The following is a 12,736-nucleotide window of genomic DNA, read 5'->3' as shown; positions in this document are numbered from 1 at the left end:
TGATTTGGTTTTAGATTTTAGCCGGATTTATGGCAAAACAATAAGGCACACGGCGAGATCTAGCCGCTTCCAGAATTCCTGTAGTGAGGTATTTCTGGATCTGTCAGAGCTGGGGTCATCTCTTCCATGTCTTGATGGCTTCTAGAAGTTACAGAGAACTTAGTCGGACGTGCAAGTGGCAGCCCATTCGAGGGCTATGAAGACGGAGTCAGAGGAGAGGATCAGACAGAGAAACATACCCGTGCTCCCCACTCCCCACCCCCGTCCCAGGTTTGAAAGTGACAAATGAGCAGCCCTCAGAGCTAATTAAGACAGAGCAAGTTCTGAAGTGAGAGTCCTCATCCCAAATTAAGAAAGATGTTCCTTCCTCCTCTGTCACCTTAAGGAATTATTTTGTGCCCTGGCAATGCTCCTTCTCCAACACCCCTTCAACATTCTAATTCAATTTATTCTGTTCTCTGTCTGTCCTGGGAAACTGACAACCTAACCGTGTTAAGTTTATGCATAAAGTAGTAGTATATTTGTGCATAGTGAGGGTCTGCATGGTCAAGTGACATCTGATATGTTTCCCTCTTATTTTTAAAAAATTTTTAATGTTTATTTATTTTTGAGAGAGAGAGAGAGAGAGCACAGCTGGGGAGGGGCAGAGAGAGAGGGAGACAGAGGACCCGATGCAAGCCCTGTGCTGTCTGTGCAGAGCCCCATGAAGGACTCGAACTCACAAACCGTGAGATCATGATTCGAGCCAAAGTCAGGTTCTTAACGGACTGAGCCACGCAGTTTCCCCCCCTCTTATTTTCAACTTTCAGAAGGCTCTGAAATTACATAGTCACATCCCATAATGGTAGCAGTTACAGGTATCCAGGGTCTGGAGTGGGAGAGAAGTATTCAAACCGCAATTCTGCCACGTGGTGGCCATGTGACCTTCAGCAATTTACGTAACTCTTCGAGTCTCAACTTTCCCACCTGTAAAATGGGTACCATAATAACATTTTTCGACTCCATGGGGTTGTTATAATATTGTATGAGAACATAACTATAATATACTTATCCCCGTGGTTTGCACAAAGAAGCTTTCAAAAATGGTAAGCTATGGATATTTTACTTGGAAAACAAGCCTGAGACAAGCAGGTAAAATATTACTATCCGTCTGGTCCCAAGTCATCTGAGGTCATAAAACCAATAAGGAAAACCAGACAGAAGCAGGAATCCGTTACCTGGGTCCATTACCTCTCCACCACATGTCCCTGCCTCTCTTTGTTAGAAGATTCTTTCTGCAGGATTGCATCACTTCTCTGTCCTCTGCCAGGGTCCTGTTTATCTGAACCAAGTCTGTCTCCTCCTGCCTCCTGGGTCTGCTACCTGCCTCCACCAGTTTCCCTTTGTGACTCAGCGGCCCTCGATTTTTTTTAAGGCTGAATAATGCCCACTGATGCCTGGTACGCAGCAGCCAGCCCGGTGGGAGCATGAGTAATTATATGCCTCCAGAGGGACTGAGGGCGTTATGTAACTGAGCAATTAGGAAATTTCATCTTGTACATACGTCGAGGTGATATGCCATCGCTTCCTCCTCCCGTGAGGCAGGTGAATGTTCTAAATGTTGGACAGGAGAGAGCGGTCGGGTGCCTCTTGCTTCACCTGGTTCACCTGCAGCCCCCGAGGTGTGGACTTTGCCTCGGGGGCTCCATTTATAGCAGAGGAACCATGTGTAGTCTATGCACAGGGACAGAGGTTAATAAGGTCTCCAGTCACCTCCTGGTCAGATAAAGACAGGCACTGGGACGGTGTGGCTTCGAAGGGAAGACCCAAGCGTCGGAACAAAACCTTCTTCTTTGTTCAATGTTTTTTATTCATTTATTTTGAGACAGAGAGAGAGGGGGGCAGAGAGACAGGGAGAGAGAGAGACTCCCAAGCAGGCTTCACACCATCAGTGCCAGAGCCCCATGAGGGGCTCCATCCAACAAACCCGTGAGAGAATGACCTGAGCTGAAACCAAGAGTCGTACGTGCAACTGACAGAGCCGCCCGGGTGCCTTCATGGGAACCAAATATTCTTAAATTTGAATCTCAGCAGTGTCACTGGAAGATGGGTGACATGGAGAAATTCAAGCCCCTAGAGCTGCCCGTGCGTAACCTGTAAAATGAACAGGATGACCTCACCAGCGAAATGGGACTAAATAAAGTGCCGACCTTGCTGAGTTGTGTGATGAAACGTAGGAAGTGCCTGGAACCGCCTGGGCCAAGGCGAGAGCTGGGCCAGTGTTAGGCATCATGATGTGCTAAGAGCCTGGCCCAAGGCTGATGAACGGTATGTGTTCGTTCTCGAGTACTCTTCTCGTAGAGCCAGTTCTCTCGTGCTTTGGTAACACTCAAGAGAGAGATGGCATTTCCAAGTCCACTGACGTCTCTTAAGCAAATGCTGAAGAATTTTCCTTTTTAAAAACTCACCGCCCGTGCCTCCCACGTGTTTTTCCTGCTCACCGCCCAGGTCTGCTCAAACCACCGTGTTCATTTTTTTTTTCAATAGGAAATGTATTGTCAAATTGGTTTCCATACAACACCCAGAGCTCATTCCAGCAGGTGCCCTCCTCAATGCCCATCACCCACTTTCCCCTCCTCCCCACCCCCCATCAACCCTCAGTTTATTCTCAGTATTTAAGAGTCTCTTATGGTTTGGCTCCCTCCCTCTCTAGCTTTTTTTTTTTTTTTCAAACCACTGCGTTCAAATGATCTCTTTTCTTTCATTATTATTATTTTTTATTATTTTTTTAATATGAAATTTATTGTCAGATTGGTTTCCATACAACACCCAATGCTCATCCCAACAGGTGCCCTCCTCAATGCCCATCACCCACCTTCCCCTCCATCCCACACCCCCGTCAACCCTCAGTTTATTCTCAGTTTTAAGAGTCTCTTATGTTTTGGCTCCCTCCCTCTCTAACCTCTTTTTTTTCCTTCCCCTCCCCCATGGTCTTCTGTTAAGTGTCTCAGGATCCACCTAAGAGTGAAAACATATTATGGTATCTGTCTCTCTCTGTATGACTTATTTCACTTAGCATAACACTTCTCCAGTTCTATCCACGTTGCTACAAAAGGCCAGATTTCCTTCTTTCTCATTGCCACATAGTATTCCATTGTGTATATAAACCATAACTTCTTTATCCATTCATCAGTTGATGGACATTTAGGCTCTTTCCATAATTTGGCTATTGTCGAGAGTGCTGCTACAAACATTGGGGTACTAGTGCCCCTCTGCATCAGTACTCCTGTATCCCTTGGGTAAATTCCTAGCAGTGCTATTGCTGGGTCATAGGGTAGATCTGTTTTGAATATTTTGAGGAACCTCCACACTGTTTTCCAGAGCGGCTGCACCAGTTTGCATTCCCACCAACAGTGCAAGAGGGTTCCCGTTTCTCCACGTCCTCTCCAGCATCTATAGTCCCCTGATTCGTTCATTTTGGCCACTCTGACTGGTGTGAGGTGATATCTGAGTGTGGTTTTGATTTGTATTTCCCTGATGAGGAGCGACGTTGAACATCTTTTCATGTGCCTGTTGGCCATCTGTATGTCTTCTTTAGAGAAGTGTCTATTCATATTTTCTGCCCATCCTTCCCTGGATTATTTGATTTTGGGTGCCGAGCTTGGTGAGTTCTTTATAGATTTTGGATACTAGCCCTTTGTCCGATATGTCATTTGCAAAAATCTTTTCCCATTCCGTTGATTGCCTTTTAGTCTTGTTGATTGTTTCCTTTGCTGTGCAGAAGCTTCCTGAGGTCCCAATAGTTCATTTTTGCTTTTAATTCCCTTGCCTTTGGGGATGTGTCCAGTAAGAAATTGCTGCGGCTGAGGTCAGAGAGGTTTTTTTCCTGCTTTCTCCTCTAGGGTTTTGATGGTTTCCTGTCTCACATTCAGGTCCTTTATCCATTGTGAGTTTATTTTTGTGAATGGTGTAAGAAAGTGGTCTAGTTTCATCCTTCTGCATGTTGCTGTCCAGGTCTCCCAGCACCATTTGTTAAAGAGACTGTCTTTTTTCCATTGGATATCCTTTCCTGCTTTGTCAAAGATTAGTTGGCCATACTTTTGTGCGTCCAATTCTGGAGTCACTATTCGATGCCTTCGGTCTATGTGTCTGTTTTTGTGCCAATACCATGCTGTCTTGATGATTACAGCTTTGTAGTAGAGGCTAAAGCCTGGGACTGTGATGCCTCCCACTTTGGTCTTCTTCTTCAAAATTACTTTGGCTATTCGGGGTCTTTTATGGTTCCATACAAATTTTAGGATGGCTTGTTCTAGTCTTGAGAAGAATGCTGGTGCAATGTTGATTGGGATTGCATTGGATGTGTAGATAGCTTTGGGTAGTATTACCTGACAGCACATGATCTCTCTTCTTAAGACATTCCTCTGCCTTTCGTTCTTCTCCCTCCACCACTGAGCCGAGAGCGAATCAAAGGCAGAGACTGAGTTTCACCCATCTTTGTATGCCCAGCACCTTGCACACAGTAGGGGCACTACCCACTAGATCTTTAGTAAACTGGAAAAGAAATTTCATAATAGGTGATGCCTGCCTGCACGAGACCTGCTTTCTCAAGAGACAGAGCTGTACTTAAGAGTGTTTTTAAAATTTTTTTTTTAATGTTTATTTAATTTTGAGAGAGAGAGAGACAGAGCATGAGCCAGGGAGGGGCAGAGAGAGAGGGAGACACAGAATCTGAAGCAGGCTGCAGGCTCTGAGCTGTCAGCACAGAGCCGGACGCGGGGCTAGAACTCACAAACCGCAAGATCATGACCTGAGCCGAAGTCGGACGCTTAACCGACTGAGCCACCCCTGCACCCCGGATTAGAGAGTCTCTTTATGGACATGCCTTCAACGCCGTGGCCAGCAGTCACCAATGCAAGGTGTGTTCTTGGTTGTAACTGGAAAATCCTTGCTGAAATGGACTCCAGTGCTCCAGACTCCCCTACCTGTGTTTCTGAGTTGAATTCAACCAGATGAAAGGTTTTCAGACAGAAGAGAAATACAAAAGTGTCTCCTGCTTCAACCAAGCATGCATTTTTAAGGAGAATGACAAAACATTTCATTTGGATAAGAAAATTCTGTCCTGCGATGCGACAGATTAAAATTTGATGCTCTTGAATCTGAGGGGGAAAAAGTGAAAGCACAGCTTTGATCAGACCATATCCACTGCTGCCTTGAATTGTAGCGGTAGTACCTTCCCAATCTACATTTGAGGCATTTCAGAATTCTTTTGCACGCCTCGCGTGATTTGGCCCGGGTCATAGATCCATATAATAATCCGTGCCTCTTGAACTAGACGTGATGGGGATGACTCTCCTCATTTTTTAGAAGGGGAACCAAGGTCACACAGCAGAACAGTCGAGACCAGCATTCTTTGGTGCAATCTGCCGTCTCCCCTCTTTTTTTCCTTTTTTTCTGGAAAATTTCAAACATATACAAAAGCTCATGGAATGTATAATGAGCTCACAGCTTCGACAGTCATTAACTCATGTGTCTTTTCCCACTTATCTCCCTATTGATTTTGCTCATGGCTCCTTCCCAATCACTTTGAGGCAAATTCTAGACGTCCTACTGTTTCATCTGTAAATGCTTCAATATGCGCCCAAAAGATAAGAGAATGTTAACCTCATCACAATGCTATTAAACACTTTAAAAAAGAAAGTGGTGCTTCTTTAACATCGTCAAAACCTCTAGGCAGTGTTTCAGTTTCTTAATTGGTCTATAATTATATTTTTAAGTTTGTTTATTTAAATTGGAATGCAGATAAAATGCGCATATTGCCATGGGTTGGTATGTCTCTTAAGCCTTTTTTAATTTAATTAAAAAAAATTTTTTTTTAATATTTGTTGATTTTTGAGAGAGAGAGACAGAGTGCAAGTGGGGGAGGGGCAGAGAGAGAGGGAGACAGAATCCCAAGCAGGCTCCAGGCTCTGAGCTGTCAACACAGAGCCCAACGTGGGGCTCGAACCCACGAACCATGAGATCATGACCTGAGCCAAAGGCACATGCTTAACTGACTGAGCCACCCAGGCGTCCCTATTTTTTCTTTATTGGTAGTTACATTTAGAAATGGCCAGACTTAGGTTCAGTTTTTTTCTACGAAACTCTATTATTGGTTGGTTTTGTGAATAACTGTTAACAGGCACATAATACCTGCTTATCTTTTTGTCTGCTAGCAGCTATTGACAAGAATAGCCTCTATCCACTTATTTTATAGGTGGTGATATCTCAATTCTGTCAATACTCTGTAATTCATTGGCTGGAATACAATTTGAAGGAGAACCTTCTCCTCCAAGTACAGCTCATAAAGCAAAAGTAGGATAAGTGCTTAATTCTTTCCCTATAAATGCCTTCCCTGTAAGTTTCCCAGTCTGTTCCCAAACACCATCCAGAGATGATCAGTGAGGTCTTGTGTCCTAAGTGTCGTTGTGGACTGATGCATTCTGCCATATTTCCTGTGTTGCAATCCACCGCAATCGTCATTCTTATTAAAGCTCAATCAGGGGTGCCTGGGTGGCTCTGTCGGGTAAGCGTCTCACTTCAGCTCAGGTCATGATCTCGTGGTTTGTGGATTCAAGCCCTGCATCTGGCTCTGTGCGGACAGCCCAGAGCCTGGAGCCTGCCTCAGATTCTGTGTCTCCTTCCCTCTCTTCCTCTCTCTTCCTCCCTTTCTCTCTCTCTCTCTCTCTCTCAAAAATAAACATTAAAAATTTTTTTTAAAAAAAGCTCATTTGTCACATCTTTGACACGTGGGAACCTAGTCACATAAGGCCCGTAGTCTCCGGGGGTCTACCTACTTTCTGATCTGAAAGATGTTCCAGGCTTGCACATTTTCTGCCCTAAACTTTAGCCATTTCTGCCAAGAGTGCAAGGTCATTTTTGTAGGAATCGATATTTGGAAACCACGACAGGAAGGCCCATTGCTCTAGATTTTCATTATTTCTAGGCTTTTTTTTTTTTTTTTTCCAGTGGGCAAAACTAGGAAGTACCATGAGTTCACAGTCATACTTACAGGCTTTTGGCTTAGACCCATCCATTTTATATCTCCATCCCCTTTTTCCCTTCCCAGAAAGGCCAGTTCTCAGTGACAGCAATGCAATTACCCATTTGCTATATCCTGCAATTCACATGCAGTAGTCTAACGGTAATAGACAGACACTACCACCTACACTATGAGTGCTATAAACAGTTTCAAGATTCCTTTTGAGTTCTTTTTACGCTCAGAGTACCTCCCTCTCCAAATGTGTCATCAAATTATTGTGTGAAAGACATTCGGAGTATCTCCTCCCAGTGTGCTTATACATGTAGGTTCATTTGCTTGACTGTTTGTTTGTTTATTCTTACGGAGTCTTTTTAAACATCTCTTTCGTTTTATAATTAAGTAGAATGTTTCCATGATTCAACAACGGCCAGGTTTATAAAAAAGGATATAATTTTAAAACTTTAAATTCGTTCCTTATTTCTCACTCTACTCCCTCCCTTTCTCATCTCATTGGTAATTTTGTATTTTATTTTTTATTCCTCATTTTTCCCATAAATAAAGAAAAATATGTGCGTGTGTGTGTGTGTGTGTGTGTGTGGAGAAGTAGATGCTCCCATTTTTAGATCAATGGTGACATACTATACACGCTTTTCTCCATGTTGGAGACTAATCCATCAGAGTATAGAGAAAGCCTTCCTTTTTTTTATAAGCTTATTTATTTATTGAGAGAGAGAGCAGGAGTCGGGGAGGGGCAGAGAGAGGGAGAGACAGAATTCCAAGCAGGCTCCATGCCATCGCACAGAATCCAATGCGGGGCTCAAACTCAGGGACTGTGAGATCATGACCTGAGCCGAGATCAAGAGTCAGACGCTTAACCGACTGAGCCACCCAGGTGCCCCAGTCTTCCCTTTTTTTTTTTTTTCATAGCCGTACACAAAAGTTTATTCAAGCAACAAAATGAGCACCTGGGTTGTTTCCAGCTTTTGCTGTTACAAATTCTGCTGAAGGAATAATCTTGTGCCTCTGTCTTCCCGTATTTTTACCATCCACTGAGACTTTCACGTAAGACAAAGGAGAGAAACTAGCTGGACGTTTCAAGCCCTTGAATTCAGGGCACGTGTTTGACCAGGCATCATAGGGCTCATTTCTACAGTGAGAGACTTGGAAATAATGGCATCCCCAAAGCTGTGGTAAATACGGTGCGTGAGAGTCTTTCAGAAAAGAAGCTGTCCGCCTTCCAGTGCAGGGACACTGAGACAAAAAGGAGCTAATGATGTGCGTTGAGAACCTACTGTGAGCCACGTGCCTTCTCTGCAACTTGCTGAATAATTCTGCTGCCAGCCCTGCGTGGTCAGCAGTATTCGTCCCAACTTTAAAGATGAGGAATCCGTGAATGGAGTCACAAGTTCAGGTTACGGTGTTTAAGCGTGGCACCGGGACTCTAAGCCAAGCCACCTCTGTGTCCCAGCTCAGTGCGTGGTCCTTCCATTGTCACCTCACTCATCCCTTCTCTTGTCTAGTGACGAAGAGCTCGGATGCTGGAGGTAGACTCTGGAGTTAGCCCCAATCCGGGCTTCCCCACTAACTCGGGTGCAACTCTGGTCAAGTCCCTCTAAACCCCGTTGGCTTTAACTGACTCATCTGCAGAATAAGGCTGGATCCCGACGACCTCGCTGTCGAGGCCGTTGTGTCACGAAAGGAGTGAACAGATGTACGTTGCTCAGGACAATCCCCGGCACACAGGAAGCCCCATCTAAGTGTTCGCTGGCTGTTATTGGAACCGATTCGTGGGGTCAGCAACACTGACGGAGCATCTGTCCTGCACAGGGCATGTTGCTACATGGTGAGGATATCGTTGAGCGGGTACGAGGACCCCTGACCTCCTAGCACCTGCAGTCTAGTAGACGACCCAGGCATCCTCAGTAAATCACACAGTCGCAAAGTCACGGGTACCTTAATGGTAGCAAGGGGAGGTGCACAGCCCTGTGGAGTCTGATCACCCTCCGATCTCTTGGCATTGCAGAATGCCCCTCAGAACCGTTCGGCTCGGGCTCTGTTTTGTGTGTGACGGGTTCCCGAGAAGCCTTCTCCGCGTCCCACGCTGCGTCCCCGAGCCCGTACCCCGAGAGCTCACCTGTTTCCCTTCTCTTTCTCTCTCGTGCCCGGCAGCTGGAGTACACGGCCCGCCTGGACTTCCTTTGGCGAGTGCAGGCCAAAGAGGAGATCAACGAGATGAAGGAGCTCAGGGAGCACAATGAGAACATGCTCCGGAACATTCTACCCAGCCACGTGGCCCGCCACTTCCTGGAGAAAGACCGAGACAACGAGGTGAGCCCGGGCTTGTCCGGCCGCGAGGGAGGGTGGAGGTGGGCACCCCGGCCCCGGGCTCCGGGGGAGTTCTGCTGTCCTCACATCAGCACACGAGAACGGAGACCATGCTACCACCCCCAGAGTGCCAGGCTACCCAGGCTGCCTAGCGCGCGTGAGGTTTGCGCCTGGCCTCCCCGACCTCGGGCGTCTCATCTGTAAGATGGACATAATGAGATCACCATTGCGAGACCGGGTTGAAATGTAAGTTTTACGTACGTCTGTGCACATGTTGATGTGTGTGCATGGAGTGGACCCTCCGGTGTCTCCCTCTCTGGGGGTAAGATGTTACCACTGATGTCACCTGCTGATGCGCTGAAGACGTTTGAGTTTGTGACCCTTGCCTGAGGATAGGACTAGGAGGAGAGATCCCGAGGGTCCATTCCCCATCCAAGTCACCGCAACAAGACCAGCGGAAGAGAAGCAAAGGGGGTTAGTACGCTGCTGCTTGAATAGTCTTGATGAACCTGGGTCCCGGAGATCTCCCGGATGCACGTCAAAGCACCGCCCACCCTCCTCAATCAACAGATGAAGCTCTCTGGAATCAGCTTCGGGCCTGGCTTTCTCCGGGCCGCCTAAGGTCAGCGGCTTTGTCGCAAGAGCTTCTTGACAAAGCCAAGGAAACAGAGAGAACACAGATGTGCGCCTGCTATGACCACCGGCAGGAGCAGCGAACACGTTGCAGCCCTCGGAGGGAAAACCAGAAGAGAAATGAAAAGAAAGCCGCCTTTCCGTGAAGACAGCGAATCAGTGGGGTAACGGAGGAGCCGGTGGGAGGAGCGAGAATTCACTGGCTTTCTCCCGACAGGAAGGAAACCAACCAGAGATGCTGAGACCCCCCGGTCAGCAGCTGGGGTCCAGGCCACACCTCCCCCGAGCAAAACAAATGACAGGTTTGGGCCTCAATCATATAAGACGTTTTCGATAAAACGTCGTCACCCTTCTTTGAAGCTTTCAACGTTTAAATAGTTCACCCTTGACCAAGGCTTCAGATTTTACATCGCCTAGAGAACGTTCACGCTGTGGTGACGTACCGTTTCCTGAACACCTGCCGCGGGCCAGGTTCCGATATAGGCAATTGATGTAAATGACATTCCCTTGTCTCTACACTCTTAAGGGGAGAGTTCGTCACCCCGCGTTAGCAACGAAGGAACTGGGGCTCAGTGAGGCCATGCCCTGCCTCATCTTATGGAAGCAAAGCCATGACTCAAATCCAACCCCTGGGATTTCTTCCCTCTGTGCTGCGCTGCCCCAGCTGTGGGGCAGCCCGTGCTGTCTCTGGGGGGTTGGCACAACTATGGGGTGTGTGTGTGTGTGTGTGTGTGTGTGTGTGTGACAGAGGCAGGACTTCTGTGACCTGCAGGAACTCCCAGTATCTTGTTATTGTGGGGCGTAATGTTAGCTTCTCTTCTTGCTGCAAATCTGAACTACGATACAGACTTCTGAAAAGCTGACTGGGGTTTGGACATGCGTTTGGGTCCCAGCTTTCACGAGGCCGCCGCAGGGCTCCCGGGTGTGAGTGGTAAAAAAAGATAATGATTATCCCCATTTCGCAGATGAAGAAACTGAGGCTAGCTCAGAGCTAGTGAGTAGCAAGCTTGAATTCACCCCCAGGCCTGTGTAACTTCAAAGCTAAATCTGGTGTTTTGTCCCAAGTTGTTTCTAGGGCATGAGTGGGAGAGAAGGAGCGGCAGTGACAAGCAGGGACTCAAACCAACCGGCCACAGGGCAGTGGACAGAGCCTTGCCCCCGGGAACGTCCTGTGTAGTCGGTTCCGGCTCTGTCCCCCCAGAGAGGTTCTGGCAGCCTCAGCAGAGGCTGGACTCTGCTGGACTTTGACGTAGGACAATGCTCACCTCCCCGGGGCGGGGACTTTGTCACAGATGAGGCCACCTGGGCTGGGCCCTCAGTGTCAGGCAGGCTACTGCGGGGTCCCGGGAAACCCACCCGCTCGTTGCAGCTCGCTGCTGAAAGGACACTAGCAAGAGCGGGTGTCTCAGACGCTGGGAAGTCCATACCGCACGAACTCCGTCTGTGGCACTCAGCAGCTGTGTGACCTCGGGCAGCTCACCCAACCTCTCTGAGTCCACTTTTTCATCCAGTTTTTGAGGAAACAATTCCAATCTTGCTAACTTTAGCGTGAGAATGAAGCTGAGTGAGAACTCATCAAGTGCCCCGCGTAGCCTGGTGCTGGGGGGGGGGGGGGGGTCAGTGTGGAAAGGCTGTGTGCTTGCCCTCAACAGCCTGACGCTGGACGTTCAATCCCAGCTCCTCCTCTCACGACCTCAGTAACTGAGCAAGTGATGAGCCCCTCTGGACCTCACTTCCCTCACCTGCAAAGTGACAGTACGTCCCAACTTAATCCAATTGCTACAAGGCTTGTTCCCGTGAGTTCTGATGCATAAAGCGTCTCAACGGTGCTTGGCACGTTTTAGGAGCACACCTACAATTTTTTTCCGTTCCTTCGTAATTCCAGTGCCCCACCCGCTCATTCACACCTTCATTTAGCAAGTATTTTTTTAATAAAATTTTTCTAATCCTTATTTTTGAGAGAGAGACAGAGTGCAAGCAGGGGAGGAACAGAGAGAGACGGAGACACAGAATCGGAAGCAGGCTCCAGGCTCAGAGCCCGACGCGGGGCTCGAACTCATGAACCGCAAGTTCATGACCTGAGCCCGACTAAGTCAGACGCTTAACTGACTGAGCCACCCAGGCTCCCCGGCAAGTTATTTATTGAAAGACATCATATGCCAGGTGTCGTTCCAGATCCTGGGGCTCAAACAGTGAACTAAGACGATGAAGTCCTTGCCGATACGGAGCATGTGTTATGGACATGAACGTGAGTGAATGTATATTCAGAGGTGCCCAGTAGTGGTCACTTCTCCGAGGACGGAAGCAGCTGAGTAAGAGAAGAGAGTTATGTGAAGGGGGTGGGGCTGGCCCTGGAGGGTCTCTCGGAGGTGGTGACGTTTGCACAGAAACCCGAGGACACTGATAAAGTCACCCGGTCTCAGACATTGTTCCTCCCCTGCAGAGAGGTGGCTTAACTTGGTATAAGAGACTCAGGACCTGGAAGGAGGCAGGCCTAGGTTCCCTGGATAAAGAGCCGGCTGAGTCTTCAGCTTGATATCCAGGCGGAGCAGGGAGTGCGCATGTGCTCAAAATCCTCTAGAAAGCCCAGAGCTGTACCTCAATCCAGAGGAGGGTGGCACAATAATAGCTTTTCTGTATTCATCGATCAGTGCCATTTTCTTGGAGCCCCAGACAGCAAGCAGCAGATGACTGGGGTAACAGCAAGCATACTCAAAGCAGCTGACTGGGGCGGGTTGAACACTGGGCTGTCTTTAAAGGTGTAGGCAGGGGGCACCTGGG

The 12,736-nt window shown here is 47.8% G+C and overlaps 1 protein-coding gene across 3 annotated transcripts in view; it reads left to right on the top strand.

The window, feature by feature from the left end:
• The window catches only part of ADCY8 (adenylate cyclase 8), a 221,143-nt gene that overhangs the window by 191,817 nt on the left and 16,590 nt on the right, over positions 1–12,736 (top strand). For all 3 annotated transcript variants that reach the window (XM_053896102.1, XM_053896101.1, XM_053896100.1), the window contains one exon: positions 9,167–9,325. In XM_053896102.1, the coding sequence (XP_053752077.1) occupies positions 9,167–9,325 (159 nt within the window). The remainder of the gene's footprint in view (positions 1–9,166; positions 9,326–12,736) is intronic.

The sequence above is a fragment of the Panthera pardus genome, unplaced genomic scaffold (genome assembly GCF_024362965.1).
Source record: "Panthera pardus isolate Hobbes unplaced genomic scaffold, ASM2436296v1 HiC_scaffold_7, whole genome shotgun sequence".
In the NCBI taxonomy this organism is placed as follows: domain Eukaryota; kingdom Metazoa; phylum Chordata; class Mammalia; order Carnivora; family Felidae; genus Panthera; species Panthera pardus.
The sequence above is the reverse complement of the archived record's forward strand: the minus strand, read 5'-3'. Positions and strand labels throughout refer to the sequence as shown.